Raw genomic sequence first — 12,582 nt, 5'->3', positions numbered from 1 at the left:
GTTATCTAAATACGGTACTACTGAGCTAATTGCCTTCTTCACGTCACATGCGAAAATATGTAAGAAGTGTATACTTGTTTTAGTATTATTTTGGAAAGACTAGGCTATTATTTCGTTTCGTTTGACGAGCCTGGACACTGTCCTACCAGCACCATACGATGTTATTGTCCTGTGTAAAATGTTTGATCTCGTTGTGGCGAGCTATCAACATTCGTAGTTTGCGTTATGTGGACGAGACATTACATTATTCATACGCCAAAGAAAGTAGTCCCAACAACAGAACGACACGTAACTAATATACACACCATTTTACATTGTTATTTCAACTGGCCTAACTATTTGCATGCCCTACCACATATCGGGGGAAATGTGTGTGGACTAAACGCATATTACTTAATTTAAGTGTTCCAATCGCTTTGCATATCACACGCAGTGAGAGGGTGGGCGGAGCAGTTTCTTTCCTCCTTCAGTCCCCTCCTCGGAAATAGACGCATCTGTCTTTTCCGTTCGTTTTATTTTTAATATCAATTTGGAAGGATCCCTTCTTTTCTTCCCTCCAAATAAGACGAAATGGAGACCAGGATGGACGAGTAAAATAGACATACCGGCCCGCAACACCCCTTTATTTTACTTCTGTTTAATGGACCGGATGATTTCCAAGTCGGACTGTGGATCTCACAGCTTTGCAGGGGAGGTAAGCCAAGTTAGCCATTAATGCTAGCTAGAGATCTTCCCCTTGTTCAGTGAAATTAAGAGAGCTCAGATGTGTCCAGTGGCTGTGTGTGCTTTCTATTTCAATCTAGGGTTTTAATATCATTGTAAATATTGGATTTCCTTCTTTTGATGATGTAGATTAGGCACGGTGTCCAAAGAGGTAACACTACGAGGGGACAAATGAACCTGTTAGCCATTAACTAGCTAGCTGTGATGGCTAATGTACTGTATGTGTTTCAGTTTCTGCACCTGCAGTTGATTTGGTTGAAGCTAACCCATAAACCAAAAAGCAGTTCCTCCCCACATCCCGTGTATTTGAATTAAAACCTCGCAAGCATATACGCTACATGATGGGTCACTTTAGACAGATTTGTCTGTAATGTTAGCCATAGATAACTAACGTTAACGTCAGCTAATGCCACATAGTTTAGAACACGATAAGAATATCATTGTTTACGTCGTGGAAATGGGCAAATAATAATGTTTGTTATGGTCGTGATTTATAAAGTCCCCTTGTTAGTTTTAATTGTCAGACAATGGGCGCTACCGAGCTAGCTCGTACGCCTATGGGTATTTGCAGTCAACCCAAAATCAAATGAACAATGCCTTGATGCGATTATTGCTGTATGTTCAGTAGTAATGTAGTAAGTAAAAGTTGACTCATTCAAACTGGACAGGCGAAGTGAAATGCATAAAATGCACAGGCTCACTTGCCCATGCATAATTTCGTTATTGGATGCAGTTATTTTCACCCAGTTACTTTCAGAGGACCCTTTAATTCACTCATGTTGCTGCCTCTGTATATGAACTAACTATTCTATTTGCCCCTTAGTCTTTGTCTGACATGAATCCTTTATGGTGGCTTGGCTCCCCCCACAGGTAGCTGTATCCAGTGTGGAGGTAGGCACATCCAGGGGTAGCGATGAAGTTTGCAGAACCCTTGGAGAGCCAGAGGCTGTCTTTTCTTTTGGAAAAGGCAGCTTCTAGGGAAGCCATAATGTGGAAGGCCCGTATGCCAAAGAAGCCCTCCACTCAGGTGAGTTTAAGTCAAGGTGTCACCCACAAATGGTAAACGTTCACCGACTATGTACCTTTTCTCCCATCTGTGTCTGTGTACTTAATGTGTCCTCACACAAGTCTGCTTAAATGTTGCTCGTCATGGGAGTCACTGTTGGCAGGGAAGCCCTTGACCTCTGGGTCCTTTCAGGCTTTTAATCTGCTGTATGCGTGATGTAGGTGGTGTGCACAAGCAAACAAGATTTGTTAAGTGATGCCTGGCACCTTCAAATTGGATTTCTGACTTAGCGCTTCTACACAGTTTTGTTTTATCGGCTTGACTCAGCATGTGCAGAATTCTTGCTAAGCAATCCTGGGGCGTTTTAATGTAAGGCCTAAGTCTTTATGTAAGGCCTGAATCTTTTTTTATCTTTGAAATGTGTTCGAAATGTAAGCAAGGCTCCAAATGCTTTGATGTTTTCCATGCGCTTTCCTACCACACAAAGAAGGTGTTCCCTTACTTTTGTAATTTAATACAGTAACAGGATATTCCCAACAAGCTCTTAAGTTGCATTGAGGATAGCAAATGATAAAGATGGGCATGCTTTATTTATGTGGTTGTGAAGGTGTCTAGGTTAGTGGTCTGAACTTGATTATTTGCTCCCACATTGAAGCTTTACACCCCTCAAACACTTGACTGATGACACTGAGTCAGTCATGTCTGCATTGCAGCGCAACCAATGAATGAAATCAGACAGCAGTTGTTAAAGTGGAGTACTTGTGCTGTGCAATGGCCTTTTCAGTGACCTGACCTTTGGCATGTTGCACCAATTGCAGGATACAGATATCTCTCCTGGCCAGCGAGATGAGGCGGTGCGCTGGCTCACTGACCTGCACAGCAAACTTAAGCTCTATCCAGAGACCCTCTGCCTTGCCATCAGTATACTGGACCGCTTTTTGGCAGCCATCAAGGTACCCTCAAGCTCACAAAGGTTATTTGTACTGCCATGGAGCCCAACTGAAATGTCTGCTCTCTGCTCTGGCTGTCTGTGGTCTCAATGTATAGTGTATATAGTGTGTGTTTATATTTATATAATCATTTATTTATCTCTTAGCCAATTTGTCAGAAGAAAAACTAATAATTTCCCAGCTAATTTAAACAGATAAACAGTTAAGAGACAAGCAATCTGTTCTCTTTTTGGAATATCAGACCCATTGAGACTAGCATTACACTAGCATTACTTAAAATCATAGTGTGAGTGCTACTCGAGCGATTTCTTGGTTTAGGTATGAGTGGATATGGTCAAGAGTCCAAGAGAGAGAGAATAATACCGTTGTAACAACTCATGATTGTTGCAGACATCCATGTTAAATATGAGGCCCAAGTAAGCTCATGTTGGCTTGTAAACAGGAAGCACCTGACCTTTCAAAGTGGTTGATGGTGGTCTCTCAGCCAGCTTAATCGGCTGAGCAGAACGGAGCAGTTTGCACTTGTGAAGTGCTGAATTGGCAAACAATTTTGTCATTTAACCTAGCTTTTGCTCTCCTATCATTCCTCCAACACCTCAAATGACCCACATATCTCCTTACTATTCCTCTCAGTAATGCTGGCTTCATTTCCTCTTGTGTATTTTCCTTACTTTCCTTTTTTTTCTTTAGTCATGTGATATTCCTTATGAATAATTAGGTTGAAGGGTGTAATAGGATTTCCCTGTCTGCTCACGCTGTCTTCATGTCTTTCTCTCTCTCCCCCCTCAGGCCCGCCCAAAGTATCTGCCTTGTATTGCCATCACTTGCTTCTTCCTGGCTGCAAAGACCAATGAAGAGGATGAGGTGAGTGTTTAACATGAAATGGAAAGTACTGCACTCTGACACTCATTCGCGGGAGTTGGAGCTATTACACAGAAGTTAATTTGTGACCAGGTTTCAGTGGGGTTTAGGAATTGTCAGCAATGACTTGTATAAATAGAAGAGCAGTGTTATTTTCATCCCTCAATGAAATGCTACAATGATATATTTCAGAAGGCTTTAGAATCTATATTATCTTATGCATGTTACTGTACAGTAGATGTTAGGCCACGTCCGTATTGCCTTTCCAACTAGGGCCGTAACAATACATATATTAGTCTCAAACCACCATGGTACGAACCTTAAAGGGATTATCCGGAGTAAAATGCACTTTAGATCAATTTACGGATGATTGGGAGTACATACTTTGAGTTGACATCAAATCATGTAATTCAGAGGTGTTTTGAGAAAGTTCGATTTAACCGTTTTTAGCCAAAACTTGTTAGCCTGGAAGTGACCAGGGCATGTCCTTTAGCTGTTTTTATACCTCTTCTACTGTTCCAAACAAAATTACACTTACGTGGTAGTGAGTAGAGGGTCCCTAAAGCCAAACCGAAGTATCCCCAGGTCTTTATGTGGTCGGATAGAGAGTCCAGAATTAAATGAATCGAGTCAGTACCTTTCCGGAAATGTTGATGAAGTGTTGCTAAAATGTTCCCCAGCTGCAGCAGCGACATCTCCGGACAGGTACTGGCTTGATTAAATTCATTCTGGACTCTCTATTCGACCACATAAAGACCTCGGGATACTTCGGTTTGGCTTTAGGGACCCTCTACTCACTACCACATAAGTGTAATGTTTGGAACAGTAGAAGAGGTATAAAAATAGCATTTTGTAGGGGCGAAAGGACATGTCCTGGTCACTTCCAGGCTAACGAGTTTTGGCTAAAAACGGTAAAATCAAACTCTCTCATAACACATCCGAATGACATGATTTGATGTCAACTCAACGTATGTACTCCCAATCATCCGTAAATTGATCTAAAGTGCATTTTACTCCGGATAATCCCTTTAAGGTTCAAAACATGCAGGCATATGGATAATACATAGTATAGTATATGTTCAAATATTAATGAACTTGATGCTCATTCTCGTTCTTAGACTGATCGATGAAGGGAAAAAAAGCTCTAAAACTCTAAAAAGCAAATTAAATGCGGTATGACATAAACTGTGATCATTGTAGCACTGTGAAACTGTGAAACACAGAAGTCAACATTCACTTCTTGTGAAGTGCCAGTAATCGTGACATGGTTTCCTGTCTACGTCATAGATTGTCTGAACGCGTGATGTTAGCTGAGAGCATTGGGTGGCAGTGACCACAGTGTAGACCTCAGATTCAGCCTGACTGACGGGTTGTTTGTCTCACTTGCCCCAAGACATGACTCGCTGATCTCAGTACACACACAGTAGATCTATATCAGGCCTGAGGTTACTTTTCACAGTGTGTGTAAAGCACGGCGGACTGATATGCATTCAGCCACAATAGTGTGAGCCTGTCCTTTTGTCTGTTGCAATAGCCTGCCTGTGCACAAGGGTTAGTCTTGTTTGTTTCCCAACATTACATAACAGCTTTTTAAGTCTGTGTGTGAACACGTCTAACCTCTGCTGTGTCCCCCTGACTGATTTCTTGTTCACTGCCCTGTCTCTACTCATGTTTTCTCTACCCACCAAACCCATCTTCATCTCGTGTGTGTGTGTTTGTGTGTGTTAATTCTGACGTTTGTGTTGTTTGTCTGCAGCGGATCCCGTCTCTGAGTGACCTGGCTGACTCCAGTAGCTGTGGCTGTTCTCCCTCGGAGATCCTGCGGATGGAGAGGATCATTCTGGATAAGCTGAACTGGGATCTGCACACAGCCACACCGCTGGACTTTCTTCACATTGTGAGTCTAGCCTGGAGGGCCTCCAACACCCACTGAGTAAATTTAATCAACAGCACTAAACCTTATTCCTCTTGAACTAAAACTCTGGACAAACATTTCTGAAGAGTGTCTCTGTTGGCTTTGAGCGTTGTTAGTCTGGCAAATATTGTTGCAGACCTCAAGGGCACTAAGGGCTTTTCATTCTCTCCATTGCTCACACGTTTCCAGTCCTTTTATTCTCCTCTTGTCCCTCCCTCCCTCCACAGTTCCATGCGATGGTGCTGTCGTGCAAATCCCCGTCGCTGGCAGGTCTGCTGGGCCCGAGCGCGTCCCAGCACCTGGCCCTGCTGACGCAGCAGCTGCTGCGCTGCCTGGCAGACCACCGGCTGCTGCAGACGCAGGGCTCCATGCTGGCCCTGGGCCTCCTCACGCTGGAGCTGGAGAGGCGCTGTCCTGACTGGCTGGGCCTCACCATCGACCTGCTCCGCAAGGCACAGGTCCGTAATGGCTGCTGTTGTGGTGCGGCCTGTAGCAATTCAGTTATGTAGGGAAATGGCAATTGTGTTACATTCCACAGTCAAGTCTTGAATGTGTGTTTTTTTTTTTTTAAATGTTTAAAAACAAATTGACATTTTCAAATAAAATCACAGAGAATAGGTAGAAAGATGCAGAATTGAAATGAGGGATTCTGTTGGGGCAGATGTAGCACTCGTGTCTTCAATATTAACACTGCTTCATTGTCTGTCCCCCTCCCACCCCAGATTGACAGCACCCAGTTGATCTGCTGCCGAGAGCAGGTGGCACGTAGCCTGTCCAGACATCAGGCTTCCCTGCCTCCCAACACTGTGTTCATCTACCAGCCCCTGCACCAGAGCCTGGAGCCCTGTGCCAGGGGAGCCCAGCCCCGCTGGCACCCCTCGGCCCTACCACCGCTGGCACAGGCCCAGGCTCGGCTCCCCCAGCCCGGCCCGACCTCCGCCTCCACCCCCACCCTGGCCCTGCTCTCCCCTCCCAACCTGCGCCTGCGCCCCACCGTGCGGCTCCGCTGCAAGCCCTCGGCCAAGCGCAAGGTGGAGCAGATGGAGGTGGACGAGTTCTTTGACGGCATCAAGCGTCTGTACAACGAGGAGGCACCGGCGGCGGTGGAGGGCGCGGGCGGAGGGGAGGTGGCGGCGCGTGGCTGCAGCTCCCTGTCGGCCCCACGGCAGGAGGGCAGCTCCTCGCCCTGCCCCCCTCTGCAGCCCGTCAGTGTCCCCTAGCGTGCAGCGCAGTCCCCCACCACCAACTCCTGCCCAAAGAAAGGCCTCGTGTCCTTCAGATCGCTCTCTTTCTCTGTGTGCCACATATGAGAAGCAATGTGGGGTGGAGGAAAATGAAAATACCGCAGTTACTGGCATAGTCTGATCCCCAGAGCAGAGCCCTAAAAACATACAAAAAAAGTTTCAAGTACATATGCTGCTATCTCATAAGCATTTGTGGAGCACAAGCAAAAAAAAATCAAATAATTAAAAGCGATAAAAAAATCATAAATTATAGAAAAATCCCCATGACCAAAAAAAGTAGTACTTTTCCCAGAACTTTTTGTAATACTGACTTGCGTATGTCTAACTACAATGTCATCATCTTCATCTGTCACATTTTCATTTCCAATTTTCAGTGTGTTTGACCTTTTGAAATTCTGTCTGAATGTTTTTTCTAACCTCTCAGCCTAAACCTGTTTTTACATGTTTGTGTTCATGTGTTGTTGTATGCCCATAGTCGTTCACTGCCAAACAGAACTGAATGTAAGATGAGTTTTGTATGGAGTGAATAGCTGATTAGCTCAAGTGGAAGGTAGCTCTCTCTTACATATATTTTGTCTATAAAGTGTCTGATGACATGCTAATATATAAACCCCGATCCCAGAGTGGTGGCCTGGTAATGTCAGTGTGTTGTGATATTTGAGTGTGTTTGGACTGAAAGGGTGAGATGAATCCCCTGTCACATTTTCTATTACATGAAGCATTAAAACGTCCACTCAGACATGCACTATGATGTGTTGCATTTTGATCAAGCCTGGCATTTCATGAAGGGGAAACAAGTTGTAGTTTGTTCTTCTCTAAATATATACCTGTGCAATAAAACTGAGAAAATACTGAAAAAAATGTACTGAAGGGGAAGGAAAGCCTTAGTTCTTCATTGTTATTTTGCTGCACTCTTCCATGCGCTCTGTTTCTGTGAAAAGCTCTGCTCTGGAGGCCAGACGACTGCCCGTGCTGCTGAAACTCACGGCAACAATAAAAGAACCTGACCTCTGACCCGCTCTTGTCGCATCTGTTTATTCATTCAAAGGCCTGCGAGATTAATGTGTCATGAACATTGTGAGGTTTTATATTTGTTGCCCAATATACATGGTGTACTCAATTCCTAGACTTTGGATCTGTTCTGGGCTATGCCATGAGCATCTACTTCATTACTTTCTGGTCAGATGTTTGGTATACATCACATAATAATTATATCAAGAGAAAACCCATGACCTCTTCAATTCAGATGTTCAGTAAAACAACTAGGCTAAAATATGCGCTCAGGTTGAAATAGGGCTGAACAGAAGTAACTGCAGCAGCTACTGTACATAACTCTTTCTAATCATTGTAGCATGCACTCCTTATAGCCTATCTAGTGACTTAGATATAGGACGTCTATTATATAGGCTATATAGGCACTCAATTGCAATAATGGCAACATTCATTAAACAGGGTTTAACTTACGTAATATATAATAAGTCGTAATAGCCTATATATTAGAGATTAGAGAATTAACATTGACAGCCGCTAGCGCATTCACCTCTCAGGTATGTAGGCTAGATAACCTGCAGGTGGAGTTAAAGAATCTCTGGGTGGAGTTTATCCGCTGCTGCTGTCACATTCTCACATTGAACTTTGAAGCCGAAACTCGGGCGAGTTGGACAGGCAGCATGGCCACCGATTTTACCCAAGAGTCGCTATTAGGATTTTTACGCTGTAATGGGGGAAGAGTGAAAAATGCGGAATTGTTGGGACATTTCAAATACTTTTTGAAGGAGGATGAGAACCGTGTACAAAACAGGGAACGATTTAAAACGTTTGTGAATGCCGTGGCAGTGGTGAAGCATGAGGATGGAGTATCCTACATCGTGTTGAGGAAGAAATTCAAAGTGCCAGGTGGAGACATTGGCAGCGTTCACATACCAAAACGCCAAGAAGAGAAACTTGAGAGTTCGAGGTCGAGGCACCGGGACCGTTCACCGAGATGGGCAACCAGCCGAAGCCGGGAGAGAAGGGTGCCTGGTGAGACGAGCTCCAACCTAAAAACAAACAAGGCAGCGCAAGTTCCGACATCCGTCGCTTCTGAGAGCACCGTGGAAATTTTACCTGTAGCAGGTATTCTTATCAATAACAATAATAATGCAGAGACGGTAAATTTCGAAAAAACGGTCAAAATGTCTCCTCCACAAACGTGGGAATCTAGTCCGCCATCAATTATTATAACAGAAGCCAACCGCACTTTGAAACCATTGCTAACACCCCCTTTCAGCTCTGAATCCAAACGTTCTAGTGGGAGCGGTCAGAGCTTTGAACAGGCCTGGGACAAAGAGCCCGTGGAGACTACACATTTGGAACACAATAGTGTTGACATTAGCAATCTAGGACAGTCAAGAGAAGCTGATGGCTGCAGCACAATATTCTGTTCACCTCCTAGTTCCATCCACTCTGACTTGCAAACATATTCACTGGAGGAACTGAGACATAGCCCTGAACTGCAGCAGCCTCAACGGGGCACCCGAGGCAGAAATCTGGGGACTCAGCCAGCACCCTGGCCCCCGCACCCATCCCTTTACAACACTCCTGGGATTTACAGCTCTTCCCCTTGTATTGCTGACATTACACCAGCACCACTTACCAAAGCAGGTCATCAGATGAGCTCCAGCAACGACTGTCTGACCCCAAAGAGGGAGCCCTTGGACCATGTGCACAGGGAGTCGCTTCACATTCGGGCTGCAGCTGCAATCAACTCTCCTCACCAGCGCCGGAGTCTCCCCCTGGAGCCCTCTTACATGCCAGATGCTGCTGCTGCTGCTTCCCCAGAACCCCTCTACCACACTCCTCTGTCCTCCACTCATGGCTGCCTGCCTGAGTCGGACTGCAAGTGGCCGTTCCCGCTGACCCAGGAGTCGTGGAGCAGCGATGACAGCCTGAACCAGAGGGTGATGGAGGCACCGGGCGACCAGCTGCGGGAGATGCTGCAGCGCGCCCACGATGCCAAGCTGCTGACGCTGCTCCACCGGCCAGAGCGCGCGCAGGCCCCCGGCTACCACCGCTCCACGGGCTACCTGGACCAGGAGACGCCCCGCAGCCGAGCCGGCGCCCCCGGCTCCGTGCCAGAGCACCTCCGGAGGGCCCCGTCCCGCTGCGTCAGCCAGCACCAGCGCAACCGCATCAGCCGCAGCCTCGGGGCGGGCCTGGACCAGCCCTTCCCCGACGACAACGAGGTGGCGCGGCAGAACCGCCTGCTGCTTCTCTCCTCCTCCCTCAGCATCAACTACCCGCTGGCCACCACCCCGGACAGGTGCAGCAGCAGGGAGCTCTCCCTCTCGGGGGCCTCCAGCACAGCCAGCCTCTCCCCCTGCCACCACGACCAGGCCTTCATCCACAGGAGCTCCACCGTCCCTCTGGAGGCCAGGGAGCACGAGTGGATGGTGAAGGCGGCCGCTGGCGACTGGCCCGTCATCTACTCGCTCTTCCGGGAGGACGCCGGCCTCCTGTTCAAGAAGGACTTCATCTCCGGCTTCACCGTGCTGCACTGGATCGCCCAGCACGGAGACCACCGGGTGCTGAACACCTTGTGGTACGGCGTCAGCAAGGCGGGCATGACCCTGGAGGTGGACGCCAGGACCAACTCGGGGTACACGCCGCTGCACCTGGCCGCCATGTACGGCCACAGGAAGCTCATCCGCCTGCTGGTGCACAAGTTCAAGGCCAACGTGCGGCTGCGGGACACCAGCGGGCGCAGGGCCTGGCAGTACCTGGGCAAGGACGCCACCAAGGAGATGCTGGAGATTCTGGGGGCTCCACAGAAGAAGCGCGGCGCCAAGAGCCCGCCGCAGACCCACGTGGACAAGCCGTCCGAGCGGCCGGCCACTGTATCCGCCGCGGTGAAGAGGCACTCGTCCCTGGCAGCTTTGTTCAAGCACAAGTCACTGGGCAGAATCGCAGGGCACACAGAGATGTCTGTTTGAACCAGAGAGGCCAATGACAGCCTCCTTTCTTCCTCTGGAGAAGCACTCCCTGTCCTGGCACTGCACCATCACTGTGTCCAGATCATCCCTACCTCTTTTGACCTAATGGAATTGGTCATCTATGCTCATTTGTCACTCAAAATGTTTCACATGAAATAGTGTGTAAAAAGGTGTATAGTTTTAATCTTTATAATATTTGTTTCATGGATTTACCAGGGATTGTAGATCATGTATTTGTTTAATGCAGTTCTCTGGCAGGTTACTTTCAGGGAAGCAGCCTTCAGGAGTAAAGCCAGAAGTGAGATTTAATGCCTGCGCATGTAAATGCTTCATGTTTTTCTAACGTATTAGCTTCGGTTGCTGAATCAGGCTTTCAGCAACAGAACAAGAGAGGCTCATTGGCCACTCGCAGTGGAGCACTCAAGCTTTGAACTCTTTTTCTACTGGACCCGGGCCTCTTGGCAGCCAGAGCAGGTTCCTACTTTTGTGACACTGGAGCCCTCGCTGTGAGGAATCCGTTCAAGGTTTTTGGAGCGTGAATGTTCAAAAGCAGCGGCTAAAGTATCCCTAATCATGTTTCAGAGAGGGCGATGGTCACGAGGGACAAACGAGTTTTGGGTGATTGTTTTACTTGGCACTTAAAAGTTTCCATCTCATTTTACAATGATTTGTTTTACATCAGGGTAAATGCAGTTCTGGAATAGCGTATAGTTTCACGGGAGTGATAACTTCTGCACATCTGCACAGTACTTATTTTCGGTTTGATCCGCACTCAACCATGAGTACCCAAAGGGTTTTGTTTTCACTGGAATGTATATTCACTGATTGTCACTATTTTATTGGTGATTCTGTTTTAAAGCTCATTTGCAGTGTTGATTAGTTTGTTATGGTGGTGTTTTCTTTTTTACAAAGATGATCCTAGCTTGTGGCATTAGAGTGTCCAAATGGTCTGTATGCGTGTTGTGGCCAGTCTTTCTCAATTGAAACTTGCTCACTCACCCTATTCAGTTTAATGTTTAACTTGGCCTGTCCCCTGCCATAACCTCACAGAGCGTCAGCCATGGAAATGGAGTTTCTGTCGGAGGGCATTGCTGGGGAGCCGAGGTATGCCGAGCTCCTTGAGTGCTGGCGCGTTGCCAGGCAGTGGGGTGACAGGCCAGGCCGGCGGAGAAAAGCACCTTTGTTTTGCACCCCACCACGGCCTTATGCTCGACTTGATGAGACATGCAGAGGCAGTTGGACTCTTTGTTTCACTGTCGTGTTGTTGCTGCTACTCCTCCAAGTTGAGAAAGAGAAGTACAGTGTCAGATAAACAGGCAGGGAGAAAAACAGTGTGTGTATGTTTTGTGTGTGTGTGTGTGTGTGTATGGGTGAACCTTGGAAGGAAATGCACATTAGTAGAATTTGGGGTGGCATTCACAAAGGCAAACGTCTCGCCAGAGAAGGTTGTCCTCAAGATTGTTCCTGTCCTGCCCCTTGAAAATATGTTTTCTTTTTATTGCACAGGCATTTGATCTAGACACATTCACAGACATGTTCAAACTTGTCCTTGGTTGTTAATGTTTGAAAGAGGGAGTGAGTGTGCGTGAGTGTTTACCAGGCCAATATTTATTGTGTTATGTAATGATGTATTACTTTTTCATTTACATGATGTAATGTATAAAGTGTATACACTGTACTTCACCAGTTCTCAAAAATAAAACTAAAAAATGAAACAAATATTCTGTTTTCCAAATCAGTTTCTTCTTACAGACTTTTAAAGACAGATATACCAAACAATTGAACTGTGTACTCACATAATATCTGTCCATTACTTTAGCATTGATTGCACTTATGGAAAATTATAATAGCACAGGATATATTTGTATTTAGTGTCATTCAACTAAGAGGGATATGTTTCCGTTAAAGTGTG

General features: G+C 46.4%; 2 protein-coding genes across 2 annotated transcripts; both read left to right on the top strand.

Moving 5' to 3' along the window:
• Positions 1 to 450: 450 nt before the first annotated feature.
• Positions 451 to 7,713, top strand: ccni (cyclin I). Its single transcript, XM_062554241.1, has 7 exons — positions 451 to 694; positions 1,594 to 1,750; positions 2,548 to 2,682; positions 3,469 to 3,543; positions 5,297 to 5,437; positions 5,683 to 5,913; positions 6,178 to 7,713. Exons 2-7 carry the CDS (start codon positions 1,637 to 1,639, stop codon positions 6,673 to 6,675), a joined length of 1,194 nt encoding a protein of 397 aa, XP_062410225.1. The 5' UTR covers positions 451 to 694; positions 1,594 to 1,636; the 3' UTR covers positions 6,676 to 7,713.
• A 632-nt stretch (positions 7,714 to 8,345) lies between these two features.
• On the top strand, positions 8,346 to 12,383 carry LOC134100811 (ankyrin repeat domain-containing protein SOWAHB-like). Its single transcript, XM_062554239.1, has one exon. The coding sequence runs from the start codon at positions 8,370 to 8,372 to the stop codon at positions 10,668 to 10,670; it is 2,301 nt and encodes a 766-aa protein (XP_062410223.1). The 5' UTR covers positions 8,346 to 8,369; the 3' UTR covers positions 10,671 to 12,383.
• The last annotated feature ends 199 nt before the right edge of the window (positions 12,384 to 12,582 follow it).

This window comes from Sardina pilchardus, chromosome 14 (genome assembly GCF_963854185.1).
Source record: "Sardina pilchardus chromosome 14, fSarPil1.1, whole genome shotgun sequence".
Classification (NCBI taxonomy): Eukaryota; Metazoa; Chordata; class Actinopteri; order Clupeiformes; family Clupeidae; genus Sardina; species Sardina pilchardus.
Note: the sequence above shows the minus strand (reverse complement) of the source record. Positions and strands in the feature narration are given on the sequence as shown.